Genomic DNA, 15,103 nt, shown 5'->3' on the forward strand with positions numbered 1-15,103 from the left:
AATACTACAACTTAATTATAGCGAGAAAATGGATTCACTTCAATAAGAATAGAATTCCAATTTGCAAGGGCAAAACTGGATCGGAAAAATTACAACAAGTGTATGGCATTGGCTTGAGAGAAGAATGTGCCGCACATGATGTTTTCTCAAGAATTCCAAGAAACTGCTTGAATTAAGAAAAGAACACATTAAACTCTCTTATACTAGAAAGTACAAATCAAAGAAGATTCAAATCTTAGATATTCTCTGGTACAAATAAACCAGATACCAAATACTAGGTGGATTGATAATTACTTGACTTCACAACAGGTGGCAACGCCAGAACAAAATCAATTATATTTTATGTATCGGGCAAAATTTAAACAACAGCTGTAAAAGTTTCGACTACCTCCGATTTTTGGATAGCTTTTTGAAAATAATTAAAACAGTGCATCTTGGTGATTTTTTATAAAATGGAAAAAATTGAGTATCGACCAGTAATAAAATTCGTCCATTTGAAAGGAATGAACAATGATGCAATCAAATTGGATATGGATTCTGTTTACGGTAACCTGGCACCATCGTTAATAATAATAAAATATTGGAAAACTGAATTTAAACCTGATCGTGTGAGTGTTCTAAAAGAGGTCACAACTGAAAAAAACAATGAAAAACCCACGATATTGTGTTGGATGATCCAAAAATTGAATTCCGTGAGATTGCAGAGATAACAATAACTGAGTATAGAAATAGGACACTGATAAATTTTTTGGAGTACTTAAAAAATCATATTTAAAAGGTATCTAAATGTTGAAAGCACGTTGGACTCGGTGTATCGGGTTAAAAGAGAACTATATAGAAGCATAAAATATAATTTTCCAAAAAAATATGTTTTTATTACTTAGACCGGATATTTATCAAACCACCTAGTATATAGTATTTACTAACTTTATTCATCTAAAGGAAAAAATCGATGGAACTAATTAAATCAAATCAAGAAACTAATCCACATTTTTTTCAAAGTTAGTCAAAGGAAATACTCATATAAATGTAGAAATACTATAACGTTGTTACAGAAATTAGCACTATATAGCATATTAATATAAATTATTTAGTTTAAATAATAAAAGTATGTAAACTCAATTTTACAACTATATTTGCTCCTTTGATATTTTATTCTTATTTGTAAAGCGTATTTCAAATTAAAATTAATCGATGGAGAATTTACATTCAGAAAGTATTTTGCATGACGTATTTTGATTGGCAGAATAGTTCATTTTTAAAAACTAAGTCCAACTAACACCGGACGAAGGCAATATCTTCATAGAGATCGACAAATTTTTAAAATCGTCGCAGGTACTGAAGGCTGTAGTGTCACGATCATATATGCTTGGTCGAAAAATCCACAAGATCCAAATAACTATCAAAGTATATATTTTTCTAAACTCTGCTGTTGAATTTTTCACAGGAATATTCCTCGAAAGCTTAAAGTTCAAAGTTGGGTATCAGTTCATATTTTATGGAGTAAATATTAGGTAGGCTTCTAAAAATTATATTTCACTATTGCTTACACTTTTTCTATTACAAATGTAACCAAATATTTTGTGAAAAATGAAAAAAAAAAGTTGAATGTATTTTTTGTCGACTTCAAAGCGGATTTTGACTCCATAAACAGAAATGTTTCATAATTTAATAAAATCTCAAGTAGTGTTTACTCTGAAAATCCGACGCCCACATGGAATGCAGTAGAAATGGCATCACGGTCACCAAAGCCGTAGTTAATATGTTTTCATAATTCCACCAAAAACTTGAAAACTTTTCATTCTATTAATCTAAGGAAAAATAAAGAACTCAAACTACTCATACATACTCATGTATCTACGCCCTCCGCTTCCTTATTTTGCTTCTGGTTATGTCCATGATGATTACCATCAATGCTGGTATGAAATGGGAAAGATTGCTTAGTCTGCTTTTAGTTGTACTTTATATTGATCACGTAGTTAAGTATTTATCCGATGGAATATATATATGTGATATATGTATTTTTATATGCAGAAAACATGATAATTCTGGTAAGTACAATATATAGCATATTAATATGCTATATAGTGCTAATTTCTGTAACAACGTTATAGTATCTCTACATTTATATGATTACTTCCTTTGACTAACTTTGAAAAAATGTGGATTAGTTTCTTGATTTGATTTGATCAGTTCCATCATAAAATATTAAGACGAGCTATACAATAATTGTAATTACGGGTACTTACAGTTTGCATTATTTAATCAAAAAAGTTACTGCTTGAAAAGCATCGTAGGCATACAGGTATGAGAAATGGCCCTAAAACAGGAACATATTATTCACGATTGAAAAGTTTGTAAAATTAATAACTAGAACTATAAAAAATGGTCAATTATCAATAATTTAAGTATATATATTCTTGTTAATAAATTATATCTTATTTCAGTTCAATAGTCTGTTGAGTTTTAATTCTAAATTAAATGATTAATTTAGATATGTTTTAAACAATTATTTCTTATTTAAGGCATAATTTGAGACTATTATAGTATATTAAAAAAAAATAAATAAATAATCAACAATTTAAGGGAAATTCTCGTGATTGAACATATACCAAACCATAAGGCGCTAAACCTAAATAAACCGATATATTTTTTCGGTTCGGTTACCGTATTAGTTGCAGCAAAAATATCGGTTTTTTTTCGGTTTTCGGTTCGATTCCGGTTCGAAGCTCTGAATGTACAAACTTTATAATTTTATGTACAATGCTTTGAAATGCAACCGTGAAACTAATCAGCTGTTCAGCTGATTATTTTCTATCGGCCTTACAAGTCGGCCTTCAGAAGCAACTAAAGCAATTAAATTTATGGTATAGTAAAATGATGGTTTGGTGATTTGATATATGATAGTACGATCTTACTTGATTAAGACTATTCTAGAAGCATAATCCTTAAATATTATACAGTTTCTTTATTCTATCGGTGTTTTAAGTGACAGCATTTGAAGTTGATTGCATAAATATTTAAATATGATAAATCTTTTTAAAAGTTAGATGCTGTGTTTACTAACATTAGACTTAATAGAATTTTGTTATAATTTTTGATTTATAGCGTCTGATAAAACGTAGACTGATCACTACATTTCTCTGACCATAACATAATCGAAACAGTGATTTAAAAAAGTGTGAACGGCTTCTTAGTATAAAGCAAGGACTATTCTCCCAAAAGCAATAGCAGATAGAATATCGTATAAGCAATATCGTATAAGGCGTACAGTATCTGGCGCATACTAAATAAATGAAACACACAAATAACTGAAAAACCACTCATTGATTTTAGTAAGAAAAAAGCTTATAAATTGTGTTTTAATTGATTTTCCTTCATATTCCAAGCTTAACTTTCCATGAACATATTTTAATTTTAAAGACCTGCATGAAAGGTAAAAATTCAAGTTAAATGAAGAGGTGATTTCGGTGGTAAATCAACATTTTGAATATCTTGATGCAATGCATAATTTAGAAGCTTTTTAATAATTTAGAGTAACTTTATGAAAATTGTATCCAGTTAAGAAAATGTTAAACAAAACATTTTATCCAAAATTTTTAAAATAATTATTAAAAGAATCCCGCAGGCATAAAACAAACAATTTAAAATTAAAAGCCACAAAATGTCATTAACAAACAACATTTGTTTTGTTGAAAAATTACAATGATGATGAAGAGTCATATGTATCTGCAGAATATAATATAAAATATGTTTAAATTTACATACAATATTTGATGAAATCTTATACATATTGTTTTTTTAGTATTTACTATTACGAAAAATTTTGCTTTGATAAAAATGACCACAAAATTTACCAATATTCCATAAATTGATTGCATATGCCACTAGAAAAGGATACATACTCGTAATTTCATGCAACATTAATTGTGGATAGGACTCCATCCTTTCACTTTTAAAAATTAATAAATATCCTGCTTCATATTTCGATACATGATTTTGAATGTTTAATACAATTTATTTATAATGATGGCATTTATAAAAAGGTATAGTCATAATTTTACAGATCCCTCAATTTGAATAAACATTATTTATAACTAAGAACTTAAAGAGAAATATATTTATGACTGCAATGCTAGTCATACTAAATTTACTTGCAATATAGATAGCGGATCTAAATACGTTAAGTATCAGGCTTTGTAAATACATGGTTAATAATATTAAAAATAAATTTTGCCAAAGTTTCGACAATAATTCTATAGGGTACTTAGTAGTTTTTTTTTTGAGAGTGAGAATGCTAGAGTGATTATTTGCTTGGATATTAAAAGACAGAATTAATTTGAAAGTTGATCAAAATTGGAATAAGTCTTTGATGTGATCTAAATATAATATTGTAATTAATTATATGCCTAAAAGTTAATCGTAATAATCGAAATAATGCAAATATAGATTGATTACAAGTCTGTTTTGTAATTTAATCATAACCTTAAATCAAGGATATACTCAAAAAAATTATCAAGGCTATAGACCTTATACTTTCTTTTGTAAAAATGATTGGCACCGATTATGTCGATGTAAAGATATTGTAAGTGAATAGAATTCTTGAATATTAATTTATAAATTTTTATTTGATGGAAAAAATTTGAATTGTAAACTCAGCGAATGCGAAAAATTGTTCAGTATTATAATCATATATAGGTAATAATCATTTCGAACGATTTAAGTACTCTCTAAATGTCTGGAATATATCTGGAATGTCTGGAAAAATTTGATTAATCTTAAAATTTTGGTAAAATGTTTTTGGTAATTGTTCGCATGTAAGTACCTTATTATATTATAAGAATTTCTTGCTGCAGAATGTTCCTTCTACCATGCACTATTTTGCAGTAAACTTCTGTGGAAGACAGCTCCCAGTTTCTCTTGTGCAACAAAATAAAAATAAATTTTATAAGTCAAAAATGATAGTTTATTATCCATCATTTATATGGAATATTTTAAAAAAAAAATTAATTTTAACATATGTATAGTATATACATAGCAGATAATCTTTAATCTTTACATTGTACATATAATGTTTAATAAATATGACTGCAAAAAAAAATGTTCCCAAAATATATTCTCTTAAATACTTGCATGGTCCTGTCTTACTAAAGGCATTAAAAAATAATAGATATGTATGTTTATGTATATATACATTTTAGTTTTTATTATTTATAAAATAATGAATAAATAAAAAATACTGAAATTATTAAAGACGTCTAGAAATACTAAACTGCAAGAACTAAAATTAAAAGTATTATTTTTCTGTAGAAAACTGGAGATCAGTGATATTATAAAGAGAATATAACACTACGTTTTTATAGGGCGCTTGGATCAGTGTTAGTCCACACATTGTTGTAAATTCTTCAAAATTAACAAAAATTAAGAACATATAAAAGAAATATTATAGAGTTATGGTCTTTTTTTAAAATTGACCTGGAATTATTCTTTAAATAATAATCATTATAAAATTTATTTCAAATATATCTTTACATAATGAAAAATAATGAAATAATTTATAAAGACTTGGCAATCAGGTTATTTCACTTGTGACGTAAACCAACGGTATTTTGTTCGGTTGTATAATATTGTAATTCTTAAGTCCACTTAAGTTCCTTTTCTATAAAATTCTCTTTTAACTTAAGTTGTTATATGTGGAAAAGAGATGACTACATTTATTATAATATACGTGTTTAACTAGTGCAAAAAACGCTGGTGGAAAATTAGTCTCTTCGCAACCGTTTCGGGTACAAGTCGTTATAGGAGTTGGGGCTTAGTATTATCTTTTGCAATATTGGCAAGTGTTAAAGTAAAAGTAAAGTAAGAATTAGTGAAAAAATAAAAAAAAAAAGAAAAGGGAATGGAGGTGTTTAAAAGTTGTTGAAGAAATAAAATTGACTCAGAAAATCTATTGTCTCTTAAAAGTAAAATTCGTCGGAAGTTGTGAAATAACATCGTGATATTAAAGTTGATATAGTATATTATATATAACGTGTGTATATAATTTATGAATTTTAAATTGGTTAAGCAAATATGCTATTTTAAATATATCATCAACTAGGAAATTACATTTTTATGGGTTTATTTTAACCTAATTCCCTATTGCTTTTAGTTATAATTCGTGAGCAAATATAACGGAAGTAAGACGCGATGACGATATCATTAGGCGCATGCATTTTTTACTCATTTCTAAATCTTCTATTGTAGATTTTTTTCAAAGAAAAAATCTTTTTTTTAATTCATTTCCACTTCTTAGGTCCATATATGTTAATTTTAAAATAAAATTAATATTTTAAAAAAATATAAAATATTGTGAGTTCCCTTCTCGCGCACCTTGGCGTAATATTGCTGTGAACTTGTATTAAGGAACCCCCTCTCATTACGAATATATGTTATTTATACCAACACATTTCTTGTGTTAGTGATATAAGTTGAGTAAGCTTCAAGTAGTTGGTTATTTCGATGAGTAACTGGACGGTAACAGAGATGTTTTATATGATTGTGATAGAATAAGCACTTTTATAAACACTATAATTTTTTGATATTATCTCAATCACATTTTTACATATAGTGGTAAGAAACATCTTTCAATATGTATTATTTATTTTAGAGCAGGCAGTGTTCGGTCTTATGCTTGACACTCACGATCAGATATATTAAAATATACCATTATTGTAATTGTACCTGACTTAATTTAGGCGCCAGTAATCACTTGTAATTCAAACATTACTGGCGACATTACATAGTACATTCGAAACAATTGACTATTTAATTATTCTGGGGATTCCTTTTAATTAATTTGTTATAATTAATGTAAATATTCACATTATCATAAATATTCACATTGGAACGGTATACTAGTAGTCTATCTGAAACATTCAGATTGTGGGAATTATATTAAAAATCCAGGAATTGTCTTATATATCTATGGAGAAAAATTAACAGTAAAGTTTTACTTTTAAAGTTCCTAAAGCAATAGGAACTTTAAAAATACCACTCATGACTAGCATTTGATTGTATTGTACATAAAACAATAAAAAAACAGTGTTCTTATTTTCAGCAAATTGATAATTCGGCTTATGACCTATGTTCTAATTAAATTATGTCGGTAGATGAAAAGTCTTCAGTGCAATCTAAAGTTAATTCTTTAGATGTGGTAAGTGTACAAACCATTATTTAATAAAAATATTAGTATTTAATTTACAAACATCTAGACTATACTAACTGAAGAAAACACAAAAACCGGGGCTATTAATATTCCCTCAGGAAATTGTATCGAAATTAAAAGGGATTTAAAAGATGAAGAGCATTACTCTGAGGTAAGTCATTATAATTTTCGTAACTGTAATAACTACATTATAATTGTAGCAAATAATGTCTAACCAAGAAAGGGAATGTTTCGGGGGAGATATATCAGATATAATGATAGAGGACAACAATCTTGTAGAAATTGAAACTGAAAATGATGTGTTAGAAGATTCCAATAAAGTAATAAGCTTGTCTAAGGTAAGTTATAAGATATTTAAAGATAAAATTCAACTAGATAGTAAACTGTAGATTACTGCAGTTGAAGATAGAACTTAAGCTTATATTGATAATACTAGAAAGTAGACAATCTGCACTGGGGTGCATTTTTCAAAAATTGAATTTTTTTTAGAAAACAATGATAAAAACAATATAAAATTAAGAAAAATGTCGGTTAAAACAGTACACCCAAGTCTCGTTTTATACGGAATTGATTATAATGATATTATTATCATAATAATTACAGTGAGGTTTGATTTACCCTAATAGAGAAAAAAAATTCTAAGAAGGGCATTTTTTTAGAAATGAAAATTAATATTTTTGGGTCGGTTGTCGAAAGCAGATGGATCAACAGCTATTGGGAAGCCTTTTAATATAGCCAAATCAACCATAAAAATAATTAAAAATTATGAGGCTGCAATAGAAAACAACACTAAATAGCATGCTATCATATTTGCAAGAAACGATTTTTTAGAAAAAATGAATGGGAAGAGTTCAAAGAATTATTTCAAAAAAGAGTTCCTTTAAGCGGTTATTTAATTCAATGAAAAGTTTTTCATTATTATGAAAATATGAGATAATTGAAGCCATCTACTTCTCAAATTGCGAAAAGTTTTTCATCCAGCGAAGAGTGGTTGGTCGGGTTTTTAAAATGGAATTCGCCACATAATGTGAAAATAACGGACGAGGTTGCATTGGTAGATACAGCAGGTGCTAAAGATTTTTCGAAGAAGTTAGCTAATATGATCGAAGATGGTGGCTATTTACCTGACCAAGTGTTCAATGCTGATGAGACAGTTATTTTGATAACAAATTCCTGATCGGACTTATATAGCCAAATCTGAGAAAAAGACAAGTGGTTTAAAGACCAGCAAGCGTTGTATAACATTAATACTTTGTAGTAATGCATCAGGAGATTTCATGTTAAAACCACTCGAAGTACATTCTTTCCTAAGGCCAGGTGCATTAAAATATAAAGATATTCAAAAACTCCAGGTGCACTTGATGGCCAACTCAAAAGCTTGGGTGGTAGCAGCAATATTTAATGATCGGTTCAATAATTATTTCGTGCTCGAGGTAGAGAAATATTGTTTTATATATTGGATTTTAAAGCTATACTTGTTGAAAGCGCTTCAGGACATATAAATTTAGAACATTGAAGTGTATTCTTCTAGTTTCTTCTTGTGATGAAGATGATATCCAGCCTGTTCGCAAACAAGTCCGCATATTCTCTGATAATGATAATGATTAAATACCTCGTTTAACGGCCTTAACTTGTTCCAAAAAAGTTGGACATAAAACGAAATCCTATTAAACGAAACAAGTGATTTCATACAAATGTATGGTATATAATGAAACTGGTTCCGAAAGAAGAAACAATCTATATATAATCTTCATGATTGTTTAAAAAACAAATGTAATGTTACCTGTTTGATTTTTTTGTTGCTCTTTTATAACTTTTGCATATGGTTACATAGCTTCATTAACTTTTTTGGGAACGTCTAAGCATTGCTAGGGAAGGGAATTTGCAGTTCTCTGCCCTTTTTTAAAAGTTGGCTGACGTCATCTGTAATGTAAACAACAAAACCAGCCTCTATTGCCGGTTTAACAACATCATCATTTATATTCATGATCAGACCATAAAGATTTGTGAAATTTGTTAAGAGATAACGTTTGTATTTCCTTCCATGATCGATCTATGTTTACTATGGCACCTTTAACGTTGTAGCTTTTCCAGAAACCTTTCCGGCACTTTCAATTATCTGTTACTTGTGTGAGCATTCGAATAATTTTTGTAGACAATGCGTTTTAGAAGTGTATGTAAGGTGCTAACTTTGATCTATTAGCTGGAGTAAAGCCGTGATATCTTTCGTAAACAAATACTTTGATCTTCTATAAATATATTTAACCTTCTGGATAAAAGTATGTATGAAATCATTCTTTAAACCGTATTTTCCTAATTCCAATTTCGTAATGAGTTAATAGCGTATAAACAACTTTTAACAATTTGAGACCATTAAAAACATAATGCATATCTAAATAATTGCACATCAACACACATATTTATTCAGAGCTACTCTGAAGCCTCTGAAGCCACTCATATATACTATATATAAGCAAAATAATATTATGAACATAATTATAATATATAATTTTTTTTGGCCGTTAAACGAGGTATTTTTGGCTGCTAAGTGAAACATGGTCATAAATATGGTTGGGCCGTTAAACGAGGCGGCCGTAAACCGATGTATGGGGGTATAAGCCTAACAAAATTTCTGGACCTTCCAGAGTTGCTATAAAAAGTAGTGCTTATTTTGTTGTTTTTTTTTGCGACAAGCTTACAAAAGAAAAGCCCTACAGTAATCAGTTAAGATTTAGTACGTTGACTCAGATAAAAAAGATTACAGTTTCAATTTAAAAGTTGGATATAGGTGGAAGTAAATTTTGTTTTTAACAATATTTTATCTAAATTTTAAAATTGTTATGAATGTGAAAACACGTTTCCGAAACAACTTAATATTTAGAAAATATCAAATAAAAGATAAAGGATATCTGCATTAAAGGTAGAGTTTAAAATATATATTCTAATTTTATGAATGCGATTCTTTAAAGTACATAAGAAGTTGAATTTATCGGTAATTATTCTTATAACGAATTAGGACACTACCATGACAACTTTAAATATAACACCTGATCAACTCATAGCTGATTTTTTGGGAGATTCTACATCTGAGGTAGGTTAAAATTCATTGTTATCACAGTATATTTTTTTTATATTTATTTAATTTGTAGACAATATTCAATGACAGTTCAACTTCCTTGGTTCATGATTCCTTGGTTAATGCATCTTTTGACAAACTAAACAAGTCTGATGACTTAATGTATTTTGCAGAGGTAGAGTTTACTTTCTTTGCATCGATTAGTTTCTTATTTAATAGAATATATAATTTAGTGTACATCGGTTAAACCAGATACTCTTATTGGAAATCTAAAAATGACTCCGGGACAATTTATAGATGATGTAAATGTTTCAAATAAGGAAGACTTTATTTCTGAGGTATGTCAAACTTCTTTGTGTGTACTTTCACTACTATTTATAAAATTTTCAGGTTCTATGGGCTGATAACACAAAATTTATCCCGGATGAAAGTGAGAAGATTCTCCTTGTGAAAACTTTCGATAAACCAAGCTATTTTGAAGAATCAAAACACTCTGCTAAGGTAATCTTTGCTTTTTTTACATCGGTAATTCCTTTCTTCATAAGTGTATATGCTAGGTTCAATCTATTGAAGTGGAAGCTCCGAAAGAACTTGTAGGCAATTTTAATGTTTTGAACAAAGGAGTTTCTATATCTGAGGTATGTTAAAATTTACATTACGTGTGATAAGTGAAGATCTTAAATTAAAATTCTTGAGCTCTGCAGTTAATTGAAGAACTAGAATTACCATTTAATGCATCAATTGACGAATCAAATGATATGGATGATTTTATTAATTTCAATGAAAAAGATGTCACTGAGGTAGTTAAAATTGCTCTATATAATTAAATTTAATTACTGTAATTAAAATATTTCAGATTACATTAATTGATGATGCAATTTCTATTCTCAATGAAAATAAAATAATTGCTTGTAATGAATCTTTTGACGAAGTAAGTAATCTTGATATGTCAACAAAGTCTGATAAGGTAACCTTAGTTTTTATACAATAATTTTTTTTATAATTGGTATATATAATAGATTCGACCTATTGAAAAAGAAGATCCGGAAGAATTCATTGCTGATTTAAATGTAAACAAAGGAGATTCTCTTTCTGAGGTAGGGTAATACTTACTTTAAGACTAAAAATTTTAGATCGTTAGTTTAAATCTTGGACTTTGCAGAAAATGTTACTAGATGGAGAAACCCTTTCTTTAAATGAATCATTGAAAGAGTCAAGTGATTTAAATGAGTTAATAAATTATGCTGAGGTAAAGTTACATGTTGTCTTTAATACATAAAATCTTTGTACTTAATTAAATATTTATATAAGATTGAATCTCTTAAACAAGAAGCACCTACAGGAGCTATAAAGTCATCTTTAAAACAATGTGTAGCCGATTTTAATGTTTTGAACAAAGAAGATTCTATATCTGAGGTATATTAAAATTCACTTTATGTGTGGTAAGTTAGATCTTAAATTAAAATTCTTGAGCTCTGCAGTTAATTGAAGAACTAGAATTACCATTTAATGCATCAATTGACGAATCAAATGATATGGATGATTTTATTAATTTCAATGAAAAAGATGTCACTGAGGTAGTTAAAATTTCTCTATATAAATAAATTTAATTACTGTAATTAAAATATTTCAGATTACATTAATTGATGACGCAATTTCTATTCTCAATGAAAATAAAATAATTGCTTGTAATGAATCTTTTGACAAAGCAAGTAATCTTGATATGTCAACAAACTCTGATAAGGTAACCTTAGCTTCTTCACATTAATTTTCTTTTTAATTAGCATATATAATAGATTCGACCTATTGAAAAAGAAGATCCGAAAGAAATCATCGCTGATTTAAATGCTGTAAACAAAGGAGATTCTGTAACTGAGGTATGGTAATACTTACTTTAAGACATAAAATTTTAGATTGTCAATTCAAAATCTTGAACTTTGCAGATAATGTTACTAGATGGAGAAACTCTTTCTTTAAATGAATCATTGAAGGAGTCAAGTTATTTAAATGAGTTAGTAAATTATGCTGAGGTAAAGTCACATTCTGTCTCTACTATATACAATCTTTGTATTTATAAAATATATATATTAGATTCAATCTCTTAAACAAGAAGAACCTACAGGAGGTATAAATACGGCTTTAAAACAATGTGCAAATGATTTTAATCATTTGGACAAAGGAGATCCTATATCTGAGGTATGTTAACATTTCCTTTATTTGTGAAAAGTGAAGATCTTAAATTTATATTCTTGAGCTCTGCAGGTAATTGAAGAAAAAGAATCACCTTTTAAAGTATCATTTGACGAAGCAATTGATACAGATGATTTCATTATTTCGAATAAAGGAGATATAGCTGATGTAAGAAAAATCGCTTTATACGGATATCGTTTAATATTATACTTGAAATATTTCAGACAACATTGATTGGTAACACAATTTCTACCGGCAATGAAAATGAAGAAGCACTTCTTAAACCATTTCCTTGGAAACCAAGCAGTTTTGATAATATGATAAGATCTGCGGAGGTAAACATTTTAGATTCTTTATATAGATTATTTTGTTATTTTATTACATATGTATATTTTAGCTTAAATTTGTTGGAAAAGAAGCTCCAAAAGAATTTACAGTTGAATCGAATCTTTTTAATAAGGGAAATCCTATATTAGAGGTAGGTTAAAATTTAAGTTATTACTTATCTCTACGAGTATTATTTTTATTATAAAGATTTTATTTTTATTTACTATGACTTTTGTGAGAAAAAAAAACTTGTTCTGTTCATTAAATGTTTTAAGAGATGTTTTAGGGGAACACTTTTAGTGCACTATCTTAAAACTAACTTATTAAATATAAAAAGAGGAACTAATGAAGTATGAAAAAACTAAAGTATTATTTAGAAATTGTAATTATAAAATTATATATTAGATATAGGGCTGCTCGACTAAGTATATAGTGCATTTCAATATTGTTACAGTATATGATATTAAATTATATTGTTGTAGGAAGTGTAGGGAAGGATGGTGGGATTTATGATCGGGCGTGTTAAGGTAATGAGTATGAAACAAAGAAGAGCAAATATAGTAAGAGAGTATAAGAAAAAAGTAAATAAGTCAGGCTTAAAATTGGGCTAAAATTTGTATATAAGTGTGAAACAAAAGATGTGTGTTGTTATATTGTGTGGAACTACAGTTAAAGTACATATTAAAAATAACCGATTTCTACGTGATAAGTACCAATTCAGTAGATAGTAAAATAACTACAAAAGTAATATAGTTAGGGACTGTAGGTACTGAAAGCACTTGATAATTAAATAAAAAAGTATTGCCTGCATTGTTGTAGCGTGCAGTGACTTTATTTATAAATATCAATCTATGTGGCATGTAATAAAAAACTTTTTGATGATAGTTGATAAGAATTTGGCCTATGTCCCTGATATATACAATTTGTTGGAAATTGTATGTATATAAATATTCATAAATTTTTGTTCACATAATGAAATCTACATAAGTGGATGTTTCATATTTGTAATTATTTGAGATTGACTCGCAATAACATTTTATATAATTTTAAATATTGAAAGCAATTGTGCCCTTTCTATTGAACGTTTGGAATTTTATCATTTTATTTTAAATTTAATATATTAGGTGTAGTAAAAATAAATCCATTATACTTCCAATAGATGGCTTTAGTTATCTTTATCATGCGTTGTCTAAGTCCGATTGTGTTACGCTAAATGGCAAAAAAAGAGGAGATTTCGTACTAACCACAGACAGTTTGGTAATTGTTTGTTTGAGAGCATGTCAAAGATGGATACTAACAAAGAGAAAATACGTCGTGTTTTACAGTTTTTCTTTGATCAAGGCGAAAACGCAAGCCAGGCAGCTGTAAAAGTGAATGGTGTTTATGGTCCTGACAGTATTAACTGTTGTAGCCAATTATCCGCAATTTTGGTTTTGTCGATTCTGTTCCGGTAATTTCGACGCCAAAGATACACCACGCACTAAAAGTCTGTTAGTTGTCGAAAATGTCGATAAAATCATGTAAATTGTCGAGTCTGATCGTCATATAAGCACTGTTTTGATTCCCAAAGAGCTAAAGATGACGTAAAAAACCGTTTGGAACCATTTAAATAAGGCTGGATATAAAAAGAAGCTCGATGTATTGGTGCCACACGAGTTAACGCAAAAAACTTTATGAACCAAATTTTCATCTGCGTATCGTTGCTAAATCGCAACAAAATCGATCCATTTCTGAAGCAGTTGACTGGTGATGAAAATTGGATAAGGAACGGTCCTGGTCGACTTGCAGTGAGCCGGCTAAAATGGTGGACAGGTCAAGATTGACAGCCAGGTAGGTTTTGATGTGTGTTTGGTGGGATTGGTAGCGAATTATCTTTTATGGGCTGCTCCCCTATGGCAAAACTTAACTCGGAACTATACTTCCGATTGTACAATTGGATTATTCTGAAGGAAGCAATTGCCCAGAAGCGGCCAGCTTTGGGCAATAAAAGAAGAATTATGTTGTATCAGGATAACACCTGGCCAGGGAGCTTGGTTGGGAAGTTTTTATGCATCAACCTTATAGACCAGATTAAGCACCAAGTTGTTATCATCTGGATCTGTCCATGGTGAACGATTTTTCTGGTGAAAAATTCGTATCACGAGATGCTTGCGCAAATGGACTGTCTCTATTTTTTTTGCTAATAGGGACGAGGACTTCTATTCTAACTATGGTAAATAAGCTTTCAATTTTCCATACATAATGGATTTCTTTTTACTACATCTATTATTTATTGACGTTTCATGAAAGTAATTTTCAGATGA

The 15,103-nt window shown here is 28.8% G+C and overlaps 1 protein-coding gene across 1 annotated transcript; it reads left to right on the forward strand.

Annotated features, from left to right (window-relative positions):
- Window positions 1-5,771: 5,771 nt before the first annotated feature.
- LOC119675091 lies at window positions 5,772-12,960 on the forward strand. Its single transcript, XM_038086278.1, has 22 exons — window positions 5,772-5,836; window positions 7,100-7,195; window positions 7,254-7,358; window positions 7,408-7,545; window positions 10,224-10,298; window positions 10,357-10,458; window positions 10,517-10,621; window positions 10,674-10,784; window positions 10,841-10,921; window positions 10,988-11,083; window positions 11,140-11,250; window positions 11,303-11,380; window positions 11,446-11,532; window positions 11,595-11,699; window positions 11,765-11,860; window positions 11,917-12,027; window positions 12,080-12,160; window positions 12,227-12,313; window positions 12,375-12,479; window positions 12,546-12,641; window positions 12,698-12,808; window positions 12,871-12,960. The coding sequence occupies exons 2-22, from the start codon at window positions 7,142-7,144 to the stop codon at window positions 12,958-12,960; spliced, it is 2,025 nt and encodes a 674-aa protein (XP_037942206.1). The 5' UTR covers window positions 5,772-5,836; window positions 7,100-7,141.
- The last annotated feature ends 2,143 nt before the right edge of the window (window positions 12,961-15,103 follow it).

The sequence above is a fragment of the Teleopsis dalmanni genome, chromosome 2 (assembly GCF_002237135.1).
Source record: "Teleopsis dalmanni isolate 2A chromosome 2, ASM223713v2, whole genome shotgun sequence".
Taxonomy (NCBI): domain Eukaryota; kingdom Metazoa; phylum Arthropoda; class Insecta; order Diptera; family Diopsidae; genus Teleopsis; species Teleopsis dalmanni.